The sequence below is a fragment of the Amblyraja radiata genome, chromosome 9 (assembly GCF_010909765.2).
Source record: "Amblyraja radiata isolate CabotCenter1 chromosome 9, sAmbRad1.1.pri, whole genome shotgun sequence".
NCBI classification, from domain to species: Eukaryota; Metazoa; Chordata; class Chondrichthyes; order Rajiformes; family Rajidae; genus Amblyraja; species Amblyraja radiata.
Genome location: NC_045964.1, coordinates 8,846,000 through 8,867,062, shown reverse-complemented (window position 1 = coordinate 8,867,062; position 21,063 = coordinate 8,846,000). Strand labels below are relative to the sequence as shown.

The 21,063-nt window shown below is 45.5% G+C and overlaps 2 protein-coding genes and 1 long non-coding RNA gene across 3 annotated transcripts in view; 2 read left to right on the top strand and 1 right to left on the bottom strand.

Moving 5' to 3' along the window:
- Positions 1 to 21,063, top strand: part of LOC116976742 — a 415,857-nt gene that overhangs the window by 250,250 nt on the left and 144,544 nt on the right. The gene's annotated exons all lie outside the window — the stretch shown is intronic.
- Positions 8,210 to 21,063, top strand: part of LOC116976748 (DEAD-box ATP-dependent RNA helicase 42-like) — a 51,917-nt gene continuing 39,063 nt past the window's right edge. The window contains exons 1-3 of the mRNA XM_033026647.1: positions 8,210 to 8,352; positions 19,424 to 19,630; positions 20,387 to 20,549. Coding sequence (XP_032882538.1) covers positions 8,270 to 8,352; positions 19,424 to 19,630; positions 20,387 to 20,549 — 453 coding nt within the window. The 5' untranslated portion in view covers positions 8,210 to 8,269. The remainder of the gene's footprint in view (positions 8,353 to 19,423; positions 19,631 to 20,386; positions 20,550 to 21,063) is intronic.
- Positions 10,644 to 18,506, bottom strand: LOC116976754. Its single transcript, XR_004413043.1, has 3 exons — positions 18,395 to 18,506; positions 13,068 to 13,074; positions 10,644 to 10,654 (listed from the first exon to the last, which is right to left on the bottom strand). It is a non-coding gene; the product is annotated as an uncharacterized LOC116976754 (long non-coding RNA).

Sequence of the window (21,063 nt, the reverse complement as noted above, 5' to 3'; positions counted from 1 at the left end):
CATTGAATTGAATTGAATTGAATTGAATGCCTTTATTGTCATTCAGACCTAACGGTCTGAACGAAATTTCGTGCCTGCAGTCATACATACAATCATACAATAATAACAACAATAAACACAAATTAACACCACCACAGTGAGTCCTCCAAGCACCTCCTCACTGTGGTGGAGGCAAAAATCTTAGGGCTGCAGTCTCTTCCCTCCTCTTCTCCCTCTACGCTGAGGCGATACCCCACCGGGCGATGGTACAAACAGTCCCGCGGCTCACCGAACCCCGCAACGGGCCGGCTCAAACACCGCGGCCCTGGTGGTCGCAGCTGCCGCCCTCCAGTCCAACGGACGCAGCCGCTGGCCCGCGGCTCAACCCCGGACTCAGGTCATAGCCGCCAGAACGCCGTCCCAGCCACCGGAGCACCGTTCCAGCCCCGAGCCGGATCGCCCTCACGTGAGTGCCGTTCCTCCCTCGGGCTGGGCCACTCCGACGGGAGCGCCGTTCCTCCCTCGGGCTAAGCCACTCCGACGGGAGCGCCGTTCCTCCCTCGGGCTGGGCCACTCCGACGGGAGTTCCGTTCCTCCCTCGGGCTGGGCCACTCCGACGGGAGCACCGTTCCAGCCCCGAGCTGGGCCGCCCTCACGGGAGCGAGCCCAGTGCAAGTCCTGACTGGCTCTGCCTCTGGAGTCTCGAGGCCGCCAGCTCCGCCATCAGGCCTCAGCGCAGACGGAGGCAGAGAAGGGGGATATGATAAAAAAGTCGTATTCCCCCGAAGAGAGAGACAGCAAGCCCCGTTTCAACCCCCCATCCCCCACATGAACACAACCTAAAAAACAAAAACTAACTAGACAAAACGAAAAAAAACAACATAAAAAAGTAAAGACAAACGGACTGCAGGCGAGCCGCAGCCGTTTACCAGCGCCGCCACTTCACAGGAAGGTAAATTTTCCAGCAAGTGTGAAAGACTTGGGAGCATTGGTAATGAAAGCAATTGATCTGGCAGATCCGAATGTATATGAAGAAGAAAACTTGTCTAATCAATGTACTGTTAAGTTTTATCAGACCCTAAGGACAGTTGTTGCCCAGCTACGCCAGCATCTGGGGAGTGAGGTATGTGAGTGTGTGGACCAGCAAGTGTGGGCAGAAGACGCAACTCAGGTAGGATGTGTTCGCATTGATCCCTTCCAGGTAGATCTCCAGAAAGGGGTGACACTGCCTTCGATACAACAGTACCCATTAAAACAACAGGCAATTCCTAGTATAGACAAGCTGATTCGGGGATTGCTGGAACAAGACATCTTAGTGAAGTCTATTTGCAACACACCATTCCTTGCAGTTCCCAAGACAGGGAAAGAAGGCCAATACAGGTTAGTCCAGGATTTAAGATCAGTCAATGCAGTAGTAGAACTGCTCCATGCTTTGGTGCCAAATCCGGCTCATATTCTAGCTTTGATTCCAGCGATCTTTTCCATTGTAGACCTGCAACATGCCTGCTTCTCATTACCTCTGCACAAGAATAGCCAGTATCTATTTGCCTTTACTTACAGGGGACAACAATATACATGGACAAGACTACCGCAGGGTTTTATTAATTCGCCTGCCATGTTTTCTCAATGTCTTCAAGAACAGTTAAGCACTTTGAGTTTTAAAAGGGAATCCACGTTAGTACAATATGTTGGTGGCTAATGTAGATGAGCAGAGCAATCGAGAGGACACTGCTCAATTATTGAATCATCTGGCAAATTTAGGATATGTGGTCTCTCAGTCCAAAGTATTGATGGCTCAACAAAAAGTAAAGTTTCCAGGAGTAATAATTTCGGCTACAGCGAGAAGTTTAGAAAAGAGCAGACTGGAACCAATTTGCGAATGAGACAGTGGCTTGGTTTGGTGAACTACTGCCGACCCTGGATCCCTAATATTGCACTAGTCACCAAGTAATTGACTCCTTATACTAGCCCAGAGGGCGAATTTCAGTTGTCCAAAGAAGCTCAGGAAGCTTTTGAGAATTTGAAGCTGGAGCGGAGCTGGCCGAGTCCAGAGCGGGGTGGAGCTGTGGTGGACGCTGCTGCGACCCGACCCCCGGAGTTTCGGTGGCTGCGGCTGCGGGTTTGGCGGACAGTGACACCGGGAGCCCGCGGGTCCCTGGCGGGTCCCTGGAGGGAGACCGCTTTTCGGGGCTTCCGCAGCGGCGACTTCTCCCGCCCGAGTTGCGGGGTTGAAGAGCACCTGGAGCGGGGCCTTACAGCACCGCCCCGCGCGGCTTGGAATGGCTGCGGGCTGCGAGCGCACGCCGGGGGCTCTAACACCAAGACCCGGTGTGCGACCTTGCATCACCCGGCGTGGCGTTAATGGCCACGGGACAATCGCCATCGCCCGCCGGGGGCTTTGACTTTGACTCTGACATCGGGGTGGAGAGTGCAGTGGAGAGAGAAGTTTTTTTGGCCTTCCATCACAGCAATGTGATGGATGTTTATGTAAATTATGTTGTGTCTTGGGTCTATTTGTTTGTAATGTATGGCTGCAGAAACGGCATTTCGTTTGGACCTCAAGGGGTCCAAATGACAATAAATTGAATTGAATTGAATTGAATTTAATTTAATACAAAATCCAGCATGAGGATAGACCCTTCCAACTTTATTGTACCATCCTTTCTGAGTGCTCGACTGCAGTCCTCACCCAAAAACACGGGGATAAGCACAGACTGGTGGCTTATTATTCATCAAAGCTCGGCACAGTAGCAAGGGGACACCCACTATGCACCCAGATCCTAACAGCAATCTATAATAGTCTACAGTCTGCTGCAAACCTGACCCTACAGCAAGAAATAGTAGTGTACAGTTCCCATTCGGTGGCAGTCTTGTTGGGACAGCTTCAAACTCAACATCTAACAATGGCTCATCAAAATAAATAAAAAAATTATCTATTGTACAATCCAAAACTCCAATTTAAATACTGTACTAACATGAATCTAGCATCTTTCCTCATTTCACCTCCAGAGGAATAGTCAGAAGCAGGACATAACTGTTTGCTCATAATTGAAGAAGAAACATCTGTAAGGGAGGATCTAAAAGACGCTCCTATAAAAGACCCTGACATTACACTATATGCAGATGGGAGTGCATCCATTGGGCCCCAGGGAGAGAGATTTTCTGGATACACTATTGTGGACCAGGATGGGAAGAGCATAGAGGCAGCTGCTTTTGAATCTCCCTATTCAGCAAAACAGGCTGAATTGTTTGCTTTGATTCGAGCATGTATTGATGGGAAAGATTTAAGGGTGAACATATATATAGATTTGAGATATGACTTCGGAGTAGTACATGACTTTGGACAACTATGGAGGAATAGAGGATTCCTAACCTCGGCTGGAACTCAAATAATTCATAAGCAATTGGTGACTGATTTATTGAAGGCTCTAATGCTACCTAGACAAATTTCAGTGATGAAGTGTAGCGCTCACACAACGGGATAGACCCTGATAGACATGAGTAATCGTGCAGATCAAGCAGCAAAGGAAGTATCCCGGGAACGCAAGGTGGTGGTGCCAAGAATGATGAGGCAGATAAAAAGTTCAGGTAACAAGTCTCCCTCGGAAAAGCCAATGCCAACCATCCAGGAAATTATTCAGTTGCAGGAGGAAGCTTCTGAATGGGATACAAAACTTATGGAAACAGCTTGATTGCATGTCGGGATTGTGGGTCAGGGCAGACTTGTATGACAGATCCTCTTGCAGTTTGGGCTGTGGAGTGTATGCATTTTGCGACTCACTGTGGTGCGAGAGCAATTGGTGATGCTCTTTCAGCTAATTGATGACACAGAAGATTACAAACTTTGGCCCAGAAAGTGAGTAGCAGCTGGATCATTTGTCAGAAGTTTAATCCTGGAAAAGGGATAGGTTGCAGAGATGAAAAACACATTTGCCCATGGGTCCTTTTGAAACTCTATAGATGGATTATTTCGAGCTAGAGAAATGCCAGAGATACAGATATGTACTTGTAATTGTCAATGTATTCAGCAGATGGATCAAGGCCTATCCAATACTTGATAATAAAGCGGCTACAGTTGTGAATAAGAAAAGTTATCCCTAGATTCGGTATCCCAATTCGGCTTAGTTCTGACAATGATCCTCATTTTATTGGCCAAATTAATAAAGAATTCTGTGAACAGCTGGGCATCCTGCAGCAACTACACTGTGCTTATCGACAGATTGCTGGACTGGGCGAAAGGCCAAACCAGACCCTGAAAACGAAATTAGATAAATTAAAGGCGGAGACAGGAATTGGTTGGATCAAATTACTCCACATTGCTTTGTTTCAGATGCGTGTCATGCCTGCAGGGAAATCGAGACTGAGCCCAGCTGAAATTGTTTATGGACGACCTTTGAAAACCCGTTGGAACCAATATGCCATAAAAGTCGCAAGTTTCCATCACACGACTACGGCAATGACCGACTACGCTCTGGCCTTGACTCGGACACTAAGGGATTTGCATTCTAGGGTGCGAGCAGCATATAGTGAATTACCTCTTTTGGTTTCTCCCATTAAAGTCAAGCCTGGTGATTATGTACTGGTGAAGAATTGGGTAAGGAAAGGTTTGGAAGTTCTGTGGGAGGGTCTTTACCAGGTTCTCCTGACAACTCCAACAGCGTTTAAAGTAGAAGGAAAGAATGCGTGGGTCCATCCTTATCATTGTAAGAGTATTAGTGGGAGAATAGACTGCTAACTTGTTTTTGTCAAGAAATTTCTTAGGTAACATCGTACCCATCGAGAGTCAATAGTACATTCAGCTAACAAGATGGACAAAGAGGATTCATGCCCATGCAAACTTAGGAGATGAGACTCATGTCAGAAATTGTGAAACTATGCCCTGAAAACTCAGGAAGTTACTTAGAGTTCTGATAAATTACATCGCCATTGTATAAAGTTGCATAACAGGAACCGTGTCATCTTATTATTATTATTATTCATTATCATGAATGAGAAAAGACGGGAATGATAATATTGGGCATTTTAGGTGCCTAACAAAATGGAGGATTTCTGCTTTTGCAAAGTCTGCTTGACATCCTTTGCAAAAGCTGCATAGACCATGAGGATCATGGCTCCAGAGTGTCTGGGGCCTGGGAAGAGGTTGAATGCAGGTTGATGTCCAGATGTCCTTTAGTTGATTATATGTATGAGGGTTTTGCAGAGGGAGCTCGGTCCTGCTGCAAATGCATGCTCAGGATTGGTTGGGAGATGATGCAGTTATAATAATGTTGATAGCTATGTTGCATGCTCTTCGCGCCGTTACTCGTGATTGGTCAAGGAAACGGGCCTTGCCCAAATTGCTACATTACCTGGTAAAATGTTTCTTTGCTTAATAGAACTGTTTCCCATTAAGTGCTTTCCGTAGAAACAATGTTATGTGATATATTCTGCATAGGGTCCAGGACCCATGTCTGTGAGCGGATGGCGGGCCACCTCTATCTTCATAGTTAATAAATGGAGGTAATAATAATACATAATAACTAAATTAGTAATTAGTAATAATACATACTAATAATACATACATGAGTAGTAATACATAATAATAATAACACATACTAACTATTGTGACACTTAGTGTTGTTTTTCGCATTAGTTTTCACGTGTTTTTCAATTAGTTTTCTGCATTTCCCAGATCCCTTTTGTGCCCCAGGACTAGCTGCAGTTCCCAGGTCGGCTCGTCTGCCCTGGGACTGGCTGCAGTTCGGAGGTCACTCGCGTCTCTGGGACAGGCTGCAGTTCCCAGGTTGCCTGTGTGCCCTGGGACTGGCTGTACCGCCCAGGTCGCTTCCATGCCCCGGGACTGGCTGTAGCGCCCAGCTCGCCTGCGTGCCCCGGGACTAGCTGCAGTTCCCAGATACATACTAACAATACATACTAACTAGTATGACACTTGGTGTTGTTTTTCGCATTAATTTTCATGTGTTTTTCAATTAGCTTTCTGCAGTTCCCAGATCCCTCTCATACCCCAGGACTAGCTGCAGTTCCCAGGTCGGCTCGCCTGCCCCGGTGTGAAAGTTTGTTTCTTAAAAAGCAGATAGCAAAAAACGTTGAATGTAGACCATGGCAATCTTTAATTGATTTGGCAGACAGGAGTGGCAAAGATCTACATTGAGCACAAACATTGCTCAGTGCTTCTCGGGCTCCCACTTACAGAACAAGGGTGAGTTAGCACAATTATACATGTTTCTTATCAGTAAAACACTCCGACCAAGTCTGAATAAGGCTTGACTGAAAGATTCCGAAGTTTCAGAATATAAGAGAAGCTGGATCCAAATCAAGCTCATCCAATGACAAGTTATTACTTATCTCTGGAGCGTCAGCTATTTTTTTCAATCTTGGCTTCTTTATGGCCTTGAAGAAGCACATGTTATTACGGCAGGCTGCCATCTTATTGGCTTTATTGAAAAGACAACCTGTTCTCCATATTGTTTCATATAATTTACAACGTCATTCAGACTTGGCACCAAGCCATTCTTTTGTTCTACTAGTCCATGCTTTTGTAGAAGAACGACTCCATTTTAGATTTGACTATTAGATTTGACTATTAGCTCTTTCACCGGGACTGGCTGCAGTTCCCAGGTTGGCTCGCATCCCCGGGACTGGCCGCAGTTCCCAGTTCGGCTCACATCACCGGGACTGGCTACAGTTCCCAGGTCGCCTGCGTGCCCCGGGACTGGCTGTAGCACCCAGCTTGTCTACATGCCCCGGAACTAGCTCCTATTCCCAGCAAAGATCCTAGAGGAGATCAGCTCGCATCCCCAGGACTGGCTGTAGCGCCCAGGTCGCGAAAACGAATTGAAAAAAAATATGCTTGCTGGCCTGATGATTTTGGGTTACGGGTCGGATTCTTGCCTTTTATGTTGTTTCCATTGTCGTTGTTATTTATCTGCTACATTGGAGCTCCGCTCGGGCAGTGTGCCTGAAATTTTGTTGTATGTTTTACCAATGACAATAAAGTGTATTATTATTATTATTATTATCCGGCCCGTGGGCCGTAGTTTGCTGACCCCTGTATTATATGATAGATCAATCTCACCAATGGTGAAACCCATAGGTGTGAGTTAATTAACATTTCAAACGTTTAATATTATGTTTGAGATGTATAATAGCATAAGACCGACGGATTCTTGGATGTTATCGATTAAAATCTAATCACCTGGATAGGTTTACATGCTGGAATGTTGCCTGAGATTGGTGTCATCCTAAAATCGTTTTCCGAACATTGCCGACGTATTGATGCTACAACGTGGTATTTTGTTTGATAATAGTTTAATTGAAGATATACCACACTCCCCCCACGGCAGCGCGCACGCGTGGTGAGTGCGATGCCGCGCGAGCGCTGTCTGGTGGCGCGGTCTGCGCATGCCCGTGACGCGGCGGCGTCAGTGCGCAGTGACGGGCTGTGGCAGCGGAAGGACAGCGTCTGGGCCGCGTAAAGCCAGCGCAACGATACCGTTAAAGACCCCGGTCCAGCCGAGCGGCGATCGCAGAGTTCCGCCCTCTGGCGCTCTTCACCCGTCCTCGGTTTAAGCCGCCGCCGCCGGCAGAGAGAGAGAGTGTGTGTGAGAGTGGGAAGTCGGTGCCGGGCAGGCCCAGGTTCTCACGCCTGACGCCATTACCCGCGCGGCCGCGGCTCGTCCCAACGAAAAGTCCGAGGGGAAAGGCGGAAGAGGTGGCGGGCCTTGTGTGGCCGCCGCGCATCAAGGAGCAGTCGGCTACGGGGAAGGGAAGAGGGTTAACATTGGATAAGAGTTGGTGAGCTGCAGAAATTAGCACCTGGAGGTAACCGCCCTTCTGCGTGAATTCTGGGAACCAAGGGAGGCCGTGAAAGGTGTCCCACCCCCCCCCCCCCCCTCGCTCTCGGGTAGGTTTTAGAGGTTTTCTAAACAGGGTTCTCCCATCTCCCCTCCGAGGAACAAGGGGGGTTGGCAATCATAGATTACCAATACCCTATATATAATATGTAGGTAGGCGTATTCAGACTATCATAAACATCGAGGCACCGTGGTTAATACAAAAATCAGGACGACGCCTGAACACATCGTTGGATGTTATTTTAAAACTGGACGATTAACGCCATTTGTTCCGAAGACTCGATGGGCTTGAATTTGCGGAAATAGGACGCAAGCTGCGGATGTTTTTCGCGTGGGAGGGTAAGTCTAATTTCTGAAGTTTAATGCCTTGTTTCCAAAACAAATATTTAAAAAAACGAGTTTTTCAACTGCGCATGCCCAGATCATAGGTCATTCCGATGAACATTTTGGCCAGCTCAGCTGCTGCGTGTATACAGACGTGTGTTTCAACCGTATTTTCCTCCAGTTTTGCTTCTTCGAGGGAAGAAAATACGGCTTTCAAAACTATTAACTGTATTTATGGTTCATTTGTACAAAACTGTGTTTGTTGGTTTTATTGCTTTATGCTTTGGTGTTTTATTGCTGTCTGCTACCGAGGGATAACTGTTATACCAGTGTCTAAAACAGCTTTAAGCAATATTATGTCTACTGAACATAACAGTTAGTTTGAGATACTGGTATAACAGTTACACGCTCATTGCAGTTATTGGTGTGCCTGGTAAGAACTTTGGCAAACAAACGTTTTCAGTTCTTTGTGATATATTTGGATTTGTTCACTCTTTGTGGTATAGTAATGTAACTTTATCAATGGCAATATGTAGAACATTGGCAGTAAGTGCCATGATCATTCAGGTTGCTTTGTGTTTTATTTTTTCAATTCAGCTGAAAATGAACAAACTAAACAGGCTCTCACTGTCGCTACTGCCATTGCAGTGTCAATCCTTGTGGGTCCGTCATTTACATGCCGCTGGAAATTAAATCTCACCCCATACTCCTCCACTCTCTCTCTCTCGCATTCCTCATGAACAGCCACCCGCTACAATAGGCGGAATGGTCCTTTCTTTCGTTAATCCTGTCCGCAGTCTCTGGTGGGGTCAGTTTCACAGACTTAACCGTGAACGGCTGCGTTTAACCAGGGCTCTGGGAACTCAGTATCTGATGGGGATGAGGAGGGTTCCAGAGGGAAGGCAGGAACAACTTAGAATCCAGCAGCAGAGTGGCTCTGTTAATGGATTAATTCCAGTGATTTCATTTCAGAAAGATCCGCGGCCACTGGTTTAGGAGATCAATCCAATTATTAACCAACAATCGGCGGAATCCTGCGGTAGCAAACGCATTAAGGATTAATTCATTGGTAGAATAGTCAACAATTTATACACAATTTATTCAGCGCTGCGTTTGCTTTTTTTTTTACCTGAACGACCATTGACAAATCCCATGATTCCTTGTGTTTATTGGAATACCGAACTTGCTTATATGCTTGCAGAACATGCTTAGTATTTGACGTGATCATTGCAGAATGCAACTTATCTATCATTTGTACTATATTTGTACTTAAGCCTTGACCAATATACTTTTGCTGATTAGTTTTATTCAGAATAGAGTATTACACGGTGACAACTTAGTAAAGCAAAACGGGAACATGAAATCTGCAAATTTAGCGTTGCTCGCCGTTGTAAATAAAGAGGAGGGAGAGGAGAGTTCATTCCTCTGGGTTATATGGGATAGGGACAACTGGTGTCAGGTTATATTGCAGTGTTGAGGCCAAAGTGCACTTGGGAATCAGATGAATGGGGGGGGATGGGGAGACACTTGAAATCTCAGGGGTAATGACTACTCCTCTTGAGCATGTGTGAAAACATTAGTTACTGCTCGGACACTAAAAACAACACATTGCAGTTCCCAACTCCAGATAGACTCAAATTAATTTTCAATAGCGTCTTTAAATACACTGAGCTGGTAGCTTTTTTTTTTTTTTATGAACCCCCCGAGGAGGACTGCGTCAGCATAATTGCTCACGGTTTTGTTTTGTGATGTGGGACTAACTTTGCTGCTGGTGAAGCCCTGTTTAATAGTCTCCTTTTGCACTCACTCACTCACTCACCAACTGACCAGATTGTGTGAGGACAGTGGAGTAGTGCCCCTCTGGTAAGTCTATCCCCGTCTCGTCTGTGCAGCTACGGCCTCCAGGTCTGAAGGGATGTGGATTAAAGGATTCGAGTGATACTTCGTGCTTTGGCTGTGCTCTGCACTCCAGAATTTGTGGAGTTGGGACCGCGCTTCTGATCCCTTCCACCCCGCTTCTGTATTAAAACAGATCACGAACATGTTTCCAAGTCAGGCCACTTGGTTGCGCTGCTGGCCCCTTTAATCTTGGTACAACTGGGGACGGGGCGGGAAGATTAGCTATTTTACCTCAAAGATCAGGTGAGCGGGGGTGGATGGAAGTGGTGGTATTGAAAGCTCTGAGACCGAGCGGATCGAGTAAGGCACCAAATTAGATGGAGAAGTTCGATTGCAGCAGCCTGGGGCGGCAACAGTTCGTGTTCACGTGGTCAGGAGGAAGCGCTGCTGTTCTGTCTGGCGAGCAACACGGAGGATGTGCTTCAACTGAAGGGCCCGCACCAAATTTTTCTCACCATTCCTTTTTCTCACCATTCCACCAGTCGGCTTTGAGCCATTACTAAGATCGGCAGAGTTAAACCTTCATCAACCAGGCAAGATAAATCAAGCCGATTTGCCTCCTCTTGTCTTGGACATTCAGCCAAATCGGTCTCCACATGCTTCCCCTGGTTACTTGCAATAACAAGCCAGGGGTCCAAATTTTATACTGCAGACATGGAAGAAAATATTAGACAATTAAGATCTATAACCTTTTTATTTAATATTGGGGTACGCTTGATTAAGCTGACTTACAGACTAGTTATAAAGTATGGAGCAATCCAAACAAATATCACCATACTAATAGAAAGGGGCGTTTAGATTTCATCTGACAGTTTGCATGTTTAAAATGTAATATTTTAAATTATACTTATTTTGAAATGGGTGATGATCAATTCTTCCCATAGAGAAATTATGTTATTTGTCAAATAAGCTGTCCTTTTTATTGTATTAGAATATAGTTTCACTCAATCCAATCAAAGTACTTAACCATTTAGAAAAGAAAACAAGATTGTGTGCAATTGCTCGAGATTATTGGTAAGCATTTTTTATATTAATAGTTGAGTGAGAACGTTCTGGGCCTCGAAGATATTAATGGACTGATTATGTGAACATAAATTTGGCAAATCAGTTGTGAAGGACAGACAAGGAAAGGGAATACACAATAAATAAAAGTGTAGAGGAACGGATGAAGTGGATGTCCACTCATCTCCCGAGATGGTGTCAACAGGAAGGATCTATCATCTTTACAGAGAGGTCAGTGATTTAAGTTAATTGGTATAAAGGTTAGAAAAAATGATGGGGATTTGGATATTATTTTCTGAATAGATGGTGCTGACTTATGTCCTTCCATGTTTGGGGGAAATACCTGGGTGATCACTGGAAGCGCCATAATTTGCAGGGCTGCGAATTAGGAGCTGAATTGTGTATTTAACCAGAAGTCTAGGGATCTGGTTAGGTTGAATCCTAGTTAGGTGTTTTAAATTTTTGATTCCATGATCATAACACCAGTGCCTCTCATGACTAATCTGGCACAACACCAGAACAAGCAAAAGTGGAAGATTCAAGAGCATGCATGTGAACTTGTGGTTAAAGAGGATTTTATGAGCTTGGTTGGCTTTTGGTGAGAAGAACAGTCCCTGTCGGATCTTTTATATGCAGTGGGAGTTTCAAAATAACTGCCCCGAGGATAAGACCATCAGTCTTTGCCTTCTGTGCACACGTGAGGAAGGTCTGGAAAACATAAGTGGTTTCTGTTGAGATTCATCCTGTAGATCTGCATAACACAAGAGTGCGCTCTACAAACTATACCCAGAGATGGACTTTGAGACTAACATAAACTGCTATTGGAAGGTTGCAAGCTTGCTGAAAACTATACTTTTGTTCAAAACATGCTGGTCTTCCGATGTAAGGATCTTAGTAATTAGTCAATGCATATTCTCATCTGAGTCATTTATGTTTCAAACAACAAAGGCCCCACTAATGACCTGTCGAAGTGGGATGCAGGGGATTTGTTGCTACATCTACGACCAGGCTATTAAAAGAAAATGGGGGTGAGGGATCGCTCCCTCCAACAAGCGATCAAGTCATTATCAAATTTTGCAGAAAAAAGCAGCAATTGGCTTTGGATCAAAAGGAGAGATAACAGTTAGGCTGCGAGATGAAGACAGGAGGGTATGGAATTGACGGGGGTGTAACTGCGATGCCAGGTATCACCTTTGGGCCCTCTGGAGATATTGTGGACTTATCAATGAAACGTCAATGAAGGAGGGTGCCCACCTGATGACCCCGATGATGTACCAACCCTACCTTTCGCCACTCCAATCCCACTGCAAATAGCAAGAGTGCCGACTTACTACACGGATTGAAACGTCAAGTCCTTTTTGCTCTACCTGCAGTGCATCACTTGTTAAAGACTTCCAGTCAGAAAAACACCCATCCACAATTAAATGCAGCAGACTGAGACACCCTACGTTACAGAACTATGCTGAGGGCAACGGTAAAATTTGCCGCATCTACTACAAAGGCTTAATGGAGAAGGGCTAGCATACAAAGCTCTCTTGCATTGCATTTGCTGGAAACTCTGTAAAGAACTTCCAGACATTGCTGGTGCAATGTATGTGAAAGGAACTTTAATCTCACAACGATAGTATAAAAATTAAAAGTAAATGTTATAACGGTTCTTGTATTGTAAATGGTGTCACACAAATGCACCGTACTACATGTTTGCAATTTTTAGTTATTTTGAGCTTGAAATTAGATTTTAAGGAGCAACAAAGGGAGATAAAGGTGGCACAGTTACGGAAATCACTATCAGGACCAAACATTGTTGAGATGTGTAAATCATTGAATCATACAGCACTGAATGGGTCTTTCTGGTACACCTTGTCCATGTCAGCTGAGAAAGCTATTTACGCATATCCTATTTGCCTATATTAGACCCTAATTTCCTCTGTTTCCGGTCTTAAACCTATCCAAATTCCTTTTATTTGTATTTGCCTCTACCACCATCTCTGGCAGCTCATTGCAGGTAACTATCACCCTCTCTGCAAATCTTACTCTTCCCTGGAGACCTCTCAAATTTCTTCCCTCTTACTTTAAACTTGTCCCTTTCAGTTCGACACTCCCCTACCTTGTGAAAAAGACTTTGTCTATACTTCTCCTAATGTTATAAATTTCTATAAGGGCAACTCTAAGCATCCAATGTTCTAGTGAGGACCAACCATGCATTTCTAATCAATCCTCATACCTACAGCTCTCATTTCCAGGCAACACCCTGATAAATCTCTTGTGCATTCTCTCCATTGCTACCAGATCTGTATATTGCTCCATAATAATTGTTTAGCATGACTGAAACATGATGTCCCAACTCCAGTGGTCAGTGCTTCAGCCAATGAAAGCATGCAGACCAGCTGTCTACTTCATTATTCTATTCACCTACGTCACCACTTCCAGGAATTTAATCAAAGCCATCAGCTAAATCATGGACCAGTCTCACGCAGGTTACTCCCTCTTCTCCCATCAGGCAAGCGGTACAGCAATTTAAAAATGCATAGCTCCAGTTTTGGGGACAGTTTCATCCCATCTGTCACTAGGCAACTAGATAGTTCTCAACAGTTCTCTCATTAGCTAGAGTGCGGTCCTGACCAGCTATCTTTAAACTATCTTTAATCAGACTATCTTACTCTAAATGTTGTACCCTTCATCTGTGCACTGTGGATGGTTTGATTGTAATTATGTACATAGATTTGACTGGATAGCACACAAACAAAAGCTTTTCATTGTACCTCAGTACATGTGACATTATTAAATTAAACTAAATTATACTTATGGACTTGCACCCCAAGGCCCCTCTAAATATCAGCTCATAAGGTCTCTGCCTTTATTCTATGTCCTACCAGAATTTAACATTCTAATGCGCATTACCTCACTCTCATGGTCACATTCCCTCAGCCTTTGATCCATCTAACTTTTCAGTTGTTGTATGTCCCATAATGACCTTAGACAACATAGAACAATGCAACACAATCCACAATGTCTGTGCCCCACGTGATGCCAAGACCAATTTGAATCTGCCTGCGCGTAATCTGTAGCCTTCCATTCCCTGCATTTCAATATGCCTGTCCAAAAGTCTCAACTGCCATTATATCTTCCTCAACCATCACCCCCATGTACTCACCTCCCTCTTTTTTACCTAAAATGTCCTGAGCTGAGCCTCAGCTGAACTTGGCGGTATGATAAGGACGCGGTCAAGGAGAGTGCAGATGTTGGGTAGCTCGTCTGGTGTGGGACTTCAGGAACACCATGCTGTATCACAACAATTCTTTCAGCAAGATAGCTGTTACTTGGCACTACACTGGAGCATTAGGGGAGCTTCAATGCCCAACTTTCAGGGTGGGTTTCTGATGAAAAAGTGGGGGAGGACTGGTAAGCAAGAGACAGACACAGGGCTCTCGCTTAACTCTTTTTCCCTGTTGCCAGGCGGGCAACATAGGCAGCTTTTTAGGTTGCCAAATGACAGTTTAGGTGGTCATTTAAGACGGCTTGCATGACACGTGCGATAATGTGCTCGGGCGAAGTGCGTAGTTACCATTCAGAATTATGGTCAATGAAGCATTCACATATTATTTCTGCTTCAAATAAAGTCACAAACTAAACATATTCACCAATCAAGACATGATATATACCACAATGACATGCAGCAAAATTACAATACAATATCTTATCTCCCATTACACATTGCAAAGAATGCAATTTCTATAATTTCTTTCCACGTCCAAACAAAATTCTGGTTGGATTATTCAGCGTATGATCAACCTCAGTGAGACCAAGTGCAGGCTTGGCGATCGCTTCGCACAACACCTACACTCAGTTCGCAATAACCAACCTGATCTCCCGGTGGCTCAGCACTTCAACTCCTCCTCCCGTTCCAAATCCGACCTTTCTGTCCTGGGCCTCCTCCATGGCCAGAGTGAGGCCCACCACAAATTGGAGGAACAGCACCTCATATTTTGCTTGGGTAGTTCACTCCTCAGCGGTATGAACATTGACTTCTCCAATTTCAGGTAATCCTTGCTTTCTCCCTCCTTCCCCTCCCAGCTCTCCCACAGCCTACTGTCTCCGCCTCTTCCTTTTTTTTTCCTGACACCCCTCCCCCGACATCAGTCTGAAGAAGGGTCTCGACCCGAAATGTCACCCATTCCTTCACTCCATAGATGCTGCCTCACCCGCTGATTTTCTTCAGCTTAGCCTACTAACGGGATCCCACCACTGGCCACATCTTCCCATCTGCTTCCCTGTTGGCTTTCCATAGAAACCGCTCCTTCCGTAACTCCCTGGTCATTTCTTCCCTTCCCACCCAAACCACACCCTCTCCTGGCACTTTCCCTTGCAACCGCAGGAAATGCTACACTTGTCGCTTTACCTCCCCCCTTGACTCCATTCAAGGACCCATGCCGTCTTTTCAGGTGCGGCAGAGGTTCACGTGCACCTCCTCCAACCTCATCTATTCCATCCGCTGCTCTAGGTGTCAGCTGCTCTACATCGGTGAGACCAAGCTTAGGCTTGGCGATCGCTTTGCCCAATACCTCTGCTCGGTTCGCAATAACCGAGCTGATCTCCCGGTGGCTCAGCACTTCAACTCCCCCTCCCATTCCGAATCAGACTTTTCTGTCCTGGGCTTCCTCCTCTTCCTTTCTTCTTCCCACCCCCTGCACCCTCACATCAGTTTGAAGAAGGGTCTCGACTCAAAACATCACCTATTTCCTTCGCTCCATAGATGCTGCCTTTCCCGCTGAGTTTCTCCAGCATTTTTGTCTCCCCATGCACACAATTTCTGTTATCCCACTTTCCTCATCCACTCCCTACACATTAGGGGTAATTTTAAAGAGACAAGTTAACCTACAAAGCCAATGCATCTTTGGGATGTGGGCGGAAACCTACATGCTTGCAGGGAGAGTTTGTGAATTCAACACAGACGGTGCCCGAGGACAGGATCGAACACAGATCTCTGGCGTGTGAGGTAGCAAGTCCACCAGCTGTGCCACTAAATTTTATTTTCCAACACACAAAAAATTATACGTTGATAACTTTGGTTACTAAAAAAAAAAAAAAGAAACTATCCATTTTCAGTCTTGTATCTCTAAGTGATGCTATGTCCCCCTTTACAGCTACTGTAGGTTTTAATAGTTCAGGACTATGGGGCAGTACATTGGCCATAAAGTTGCTGTCTAAAATTGCCAGAGACCCGGAATTGATCCTGAATATGGGTGCTGTCTGTATGGAGTTTGCTCCTTTTCCCTTTGATCGCATGGGTTTTCTCCAGGTGCTCTTATTTCCTTCCACATTCCAAAGGTGTGCAGGAACCTTTTTCAGACCCAACCCAAAACGTAATATTTTCCTTTTGTCCAGAGATTCTGTCTGACCTGTAGAGTAACTCCAGCTTTTTGTGTCTATCTGCAGTTTGAACCAGCATCTGCAGTTCTTTCCTACACACGCAATACTACACGATAGAACTTTATTAATCCAAGGAGGGAAATTGTGTGTGTGTGTATATATAGCTATATATTCACATATAAATATACACTGTTTTGTTTTCTCATTGATAACATTGTTTACAGAGTAATATGTTTACATATTCTGTTGTGCTGCTGCAAGTAAGGATTTCACTGGGACATGAGAGAATAGAACAATCTTGACTCTTGACATGTCGCTAATGTATGGGATAGAACTAGTGTACGGGTGATCGGCGTGGGCTGAAGGGTCTGTTTCCACGCTGTATCTTTAAATTAAACTAAAACCAGAACAATCTAAAGAAGGGTCTCTACCCAAAATGTCACCCAATTTCTTCTTTCCAGAGATGCTGGCTGCTCCATGGAGTTCCGCCGCACAATTAAAGCATGGAATAGTCTTCACCCTACAATAGGTACCCAACCAGAAGCAATTAAATTTAAGGTAGCTCTTTTTTTCCACAAGAACCCTTTCTTGTTTAAGTCCGTCATGAGTCAAGAGTTTTATTGTGATGTGTCACAGATAGGACAATGAAATTCTTGTTGCTGCAGCACAACAGAATACGTAAACATAATACAGAACAGGAGATAAAAGTTCACTGTGTCTATATACCATAGACCATATCTATATAACTAAATCTCTGATCTTGACCGCTTTTGGCCGACTGTGGTGCGATTTCCGAGAGAACGCCGCCACCTACGGCCGTCATTTTTGGCCACCTCGCTCAGCTCGTTCACAAAATGAATTTTGGTTGTCAGGGGTCTGCAGCCCAATTGTTTGCCTCCCCTTTTTTTTAACAAGTTTGTGTTCACAAAATGAATTTTGGTTGTCGGGTGGCTGCAGCCCAATTGTTTGCCTTGGCTTGGCTTTTAAAATCGTTGCAACAGTTGGATGCCTGCCCAAGCATCCATATGGCCCACAATGTCTATACTAGCCCTCTGGATACCAGTACCTTCGGCCCGCAACACCCATACTAGCGCAACAGACAGCCCCCCCCCCCACTGGCGAGCAGTATTGCAATTGGTGGAGAGGTGGAATATTGCGTTGGTGACCAGCCCTCCCGTGTGATGCTGGGCCCAACGGGTCCCACTTAGTCTAGTATACATATACACAATAAATAAACAGATAAAATGCAATAGGCTGTTATTTTTCAGAGTTTGGTGGTGGTGTTTAAATTCTGTTTGAATTCCATTTAGAATATTTTTGGAGGACCAGGAAACCAAGCAGCAAGAGTTACTCCAGGGAGTTACTCCAGCTCCAGCGAGTGAGTCTGCGTTGGTTTTCAGCGGTCACGGCGAGTGGACAGCAATGGCAGCCAGATCTCCCACCATGCAAAGGGAGGGAGAAAGTGGCCGACGCCGACCAGTTGCAATGGCAGTGCGCATGTGCAGGGCGGCACATGCGCACAACCATGGCCGATGATGTGCTGGTCAAAGATCCTCGCTATAGGATCTTTGGTGCTGGCCGTGGTTGTGCGCATGTGTAAGGCGGCCAGCCATGCCGGCGGACGAGGAGCGGGCGGAGACCCGAGACACGGAGAGGGAGAGAGAACGAGAGGTGTCCCGGGTGCTTGCCAAGCGGGGCAAAATGGCATGGCTTTTAGGTTGCCCCGCGGGTCTGTGGGATGCCATAGGCAACCGCTAATTTTGAGTCCTGAGAGACAGAGAGAGACAGAAAGGACAGAGACAGACAGAGATGGAGACAGACATAGAAAGACAGAGACCGGTACATGGATAGGACAGGTTTGGAGGGATATGGACCAAACACGGGCAGATGACTTTGCAGTTTCTCTCCCTCTTCTGTGGGGTGAGGGATTTAAGGGCCTGTCCCACTTTGGCGACATTTTCAGCGACAGCCTGAAAATTGGTTGTCTCGTCGTGGTCGGGATGTGACGCATGGTGACACATGTGGTGACGCGAGGGTGAGGCACGTGTCTCCGTCGCCCCAGGATTTTGGGACGTTCAAAATCCAGGGGCAACATTTGGGTGTCTCATCATGTCGTGCGCCCTGTCACACGCTGACATATGCTGTCCTGCGGGTGATGCCCGGTTAGGGTTAGGGTTGGTGTTCGGGACCACAGATGGGTTGTAAAAATTCTTCCTTCAATGCATGGATTTTAAACATTAATATATTAAAATTAATACAATAAAATCATTTGTGCAAATAAAAAGGTGTCTGAATCCTTCAGTTTTTTTTTTTTATTGGTCCGCTTCCAGATCCAAAACACTGTCTCTAATTTTTCACAGGGATGGATTCAGTGAGTGTATATTGAACTCCACTCTCCCCTCCACCCCCTCTCCCCCTCCCGCTCCATCCCTCCTTCTCCACTTCCCCCTACCCTTCTCCCTTCCCCTCTCCCCCTTCTTCCCTTCCCCCCTCATCGTCCTCCCTGCACCACTCTTCTCCCCTTTTTCCTCTACCCCCTCCCCTCACATCCACTTCTCCCCCTCTCGCCCATTAGTCGCGTTGGGGTGGTTTGCCGGGCCTGCTATCCGCGCGTGCACAGTTGGGGGAGTGCGACCGGGCTCGGAGCCATTTTCAGATCGCCATTTTGGTCTACTACTGCCATGCAAACTTGACTGGTGTCACAACAGGGACCCCGTGACACCCGCGCCTGTGCCGTACGCTCCCACTTGCCGGGCCGGTCAGCCACGCCTGCACAGTTGTGGGCGGTTTGCCGGGCCATGTGTAATTTGAAATAACTAAGTCTCGAGGATTGCCGAAATAATGTTCCCGAAATACAGCCAAAACGGTATTTATTTTTAATCATAAAATAAACATCGCCATTTTCATCTAATAGTTCCGTGTTCATTAATAGATAAAATTGTGTTTAGAAGTTTATAAATATCTACATTCTGATAAATATCTATCTCTTTTTACAGCATGCCAAAGAGAAAAGGACATGCAGGATGGTCAAGGCACAACCGAAAGGCACTTCGAGATGCAACAAGGAGAAGAAGGGCACAAGAGACACCATACGAAAGAGCTGAAAAAAATGAACGTAAAAAAACTGCACGTCTCAGGAAGCAACAAGAAAGAGAGCGAGCCAAAAGGAATGAAGATCGCCACGAAAGAGCTCGAAACAGAAAGTATGTTCCCGAAATACAGCCATAACGGTGCACGAAAGCGCACCAATTTCAGGGGCACCTTATACATCACTGCACTCTGCAGGCGAACATCAAGTTTTGTTATATTTTAAAAGTAATTCACTTTATAAACTTGAAATAACTTTTTTACTGTGAATGGGACAAGTTTCAACGTGGCGGTCATGCATGCGCACTGCGCTCCCACTTGCCGTGCTCATCAGCTGCATCTGCGCAGTTGGGGAGGGATGCCAGGCTCAGTATCCCCGCGTGCACAGTTTGGGCAGGATTGTCTGGCCTGGCGGCGGCGCGCCAGCGCAGTGCGCTCCCACTTGCCGGGCCTGTCTGCCGCGCCTGCACAGTTGGGGAACGGTTGCCGGACCCAGCAAAATTTTCAGATCGCCAATTTGATCTAATACTTCCGTGTGTACTTGACTGTTGTCAGAACGTTGACCCAACGGTACATGGCAGTTGCGCCTGGGCAATGCGATCCCATTTGCTGGGCCTGTCGACCGTGCCTGCACAGTCGAGGGAGGGTTGCCATGCCCGGTATTTGCTCGTGCGGAATTTGAAATAACTGAATGTCTCGAGAATCTCCGAGAAAGAATGTTCCCGAAATACAGCCAAAACGGTTTTTATTTATAATCATAAAATAAACATTGTCATTTTCATCTGATACTTCTGCATTCATTAATAGATAAAATTGTGTTTAGATGTTTATAAATATCGACATCATGATAGATATTTATCACTTTTTTACAGCATGCCAAGAAGAGGGATAAAACGAAAAGCAGCATTGTCAAGGAACAATGCAAAGAGACATCGAGGTGCAGCAAGGAGCAGAAGGGAACAAGAGATGCAACAAAAAAGAATTGAACATCTCAGGGTTCAACGAGAAAGATTGCAAAACAGAAGGTATAAAAAGAAAGAACTGAATGTCTCAAGGATCTCCATGAAAGAACGCAAAACGGAATTATGTTTACCAAAATATAGCCAAAACGGTACATGATAGCACAATTTTAGGGGCGTCTTACTCAACATTTGCCTGTGGTGTGCAGTATAAAGTTCTGTTATATTTTAAGTAAGTAAGTTTATTGGCCAAGTATTCACATACAAGGAATTTGCCTTGGTGCTTCGCCCACAAGTAACAACATGACATACAGTGACAGTTACGAATGACTCAGAAAACATTAATAATACTAAAACATTAATGATAAAACACCATTGATCAAGCATGTGAACCAACAAAATACCAGATCAAATGGAGGCTACAGATTTTTGGCTGTTGAGTAGAGCAACTACTCGTGGATAAAAACTGTTTTTATGTCTGGCTGTGGCAGCTTTGACAGTCCGGAGTCGCCTTCCAGAGGGGAGTGATTCAAAGAGTTTGTGGCCAGGGTGAGAGGGGTCAGAGAAGATGGGGGGGGAGAAGATGGGGA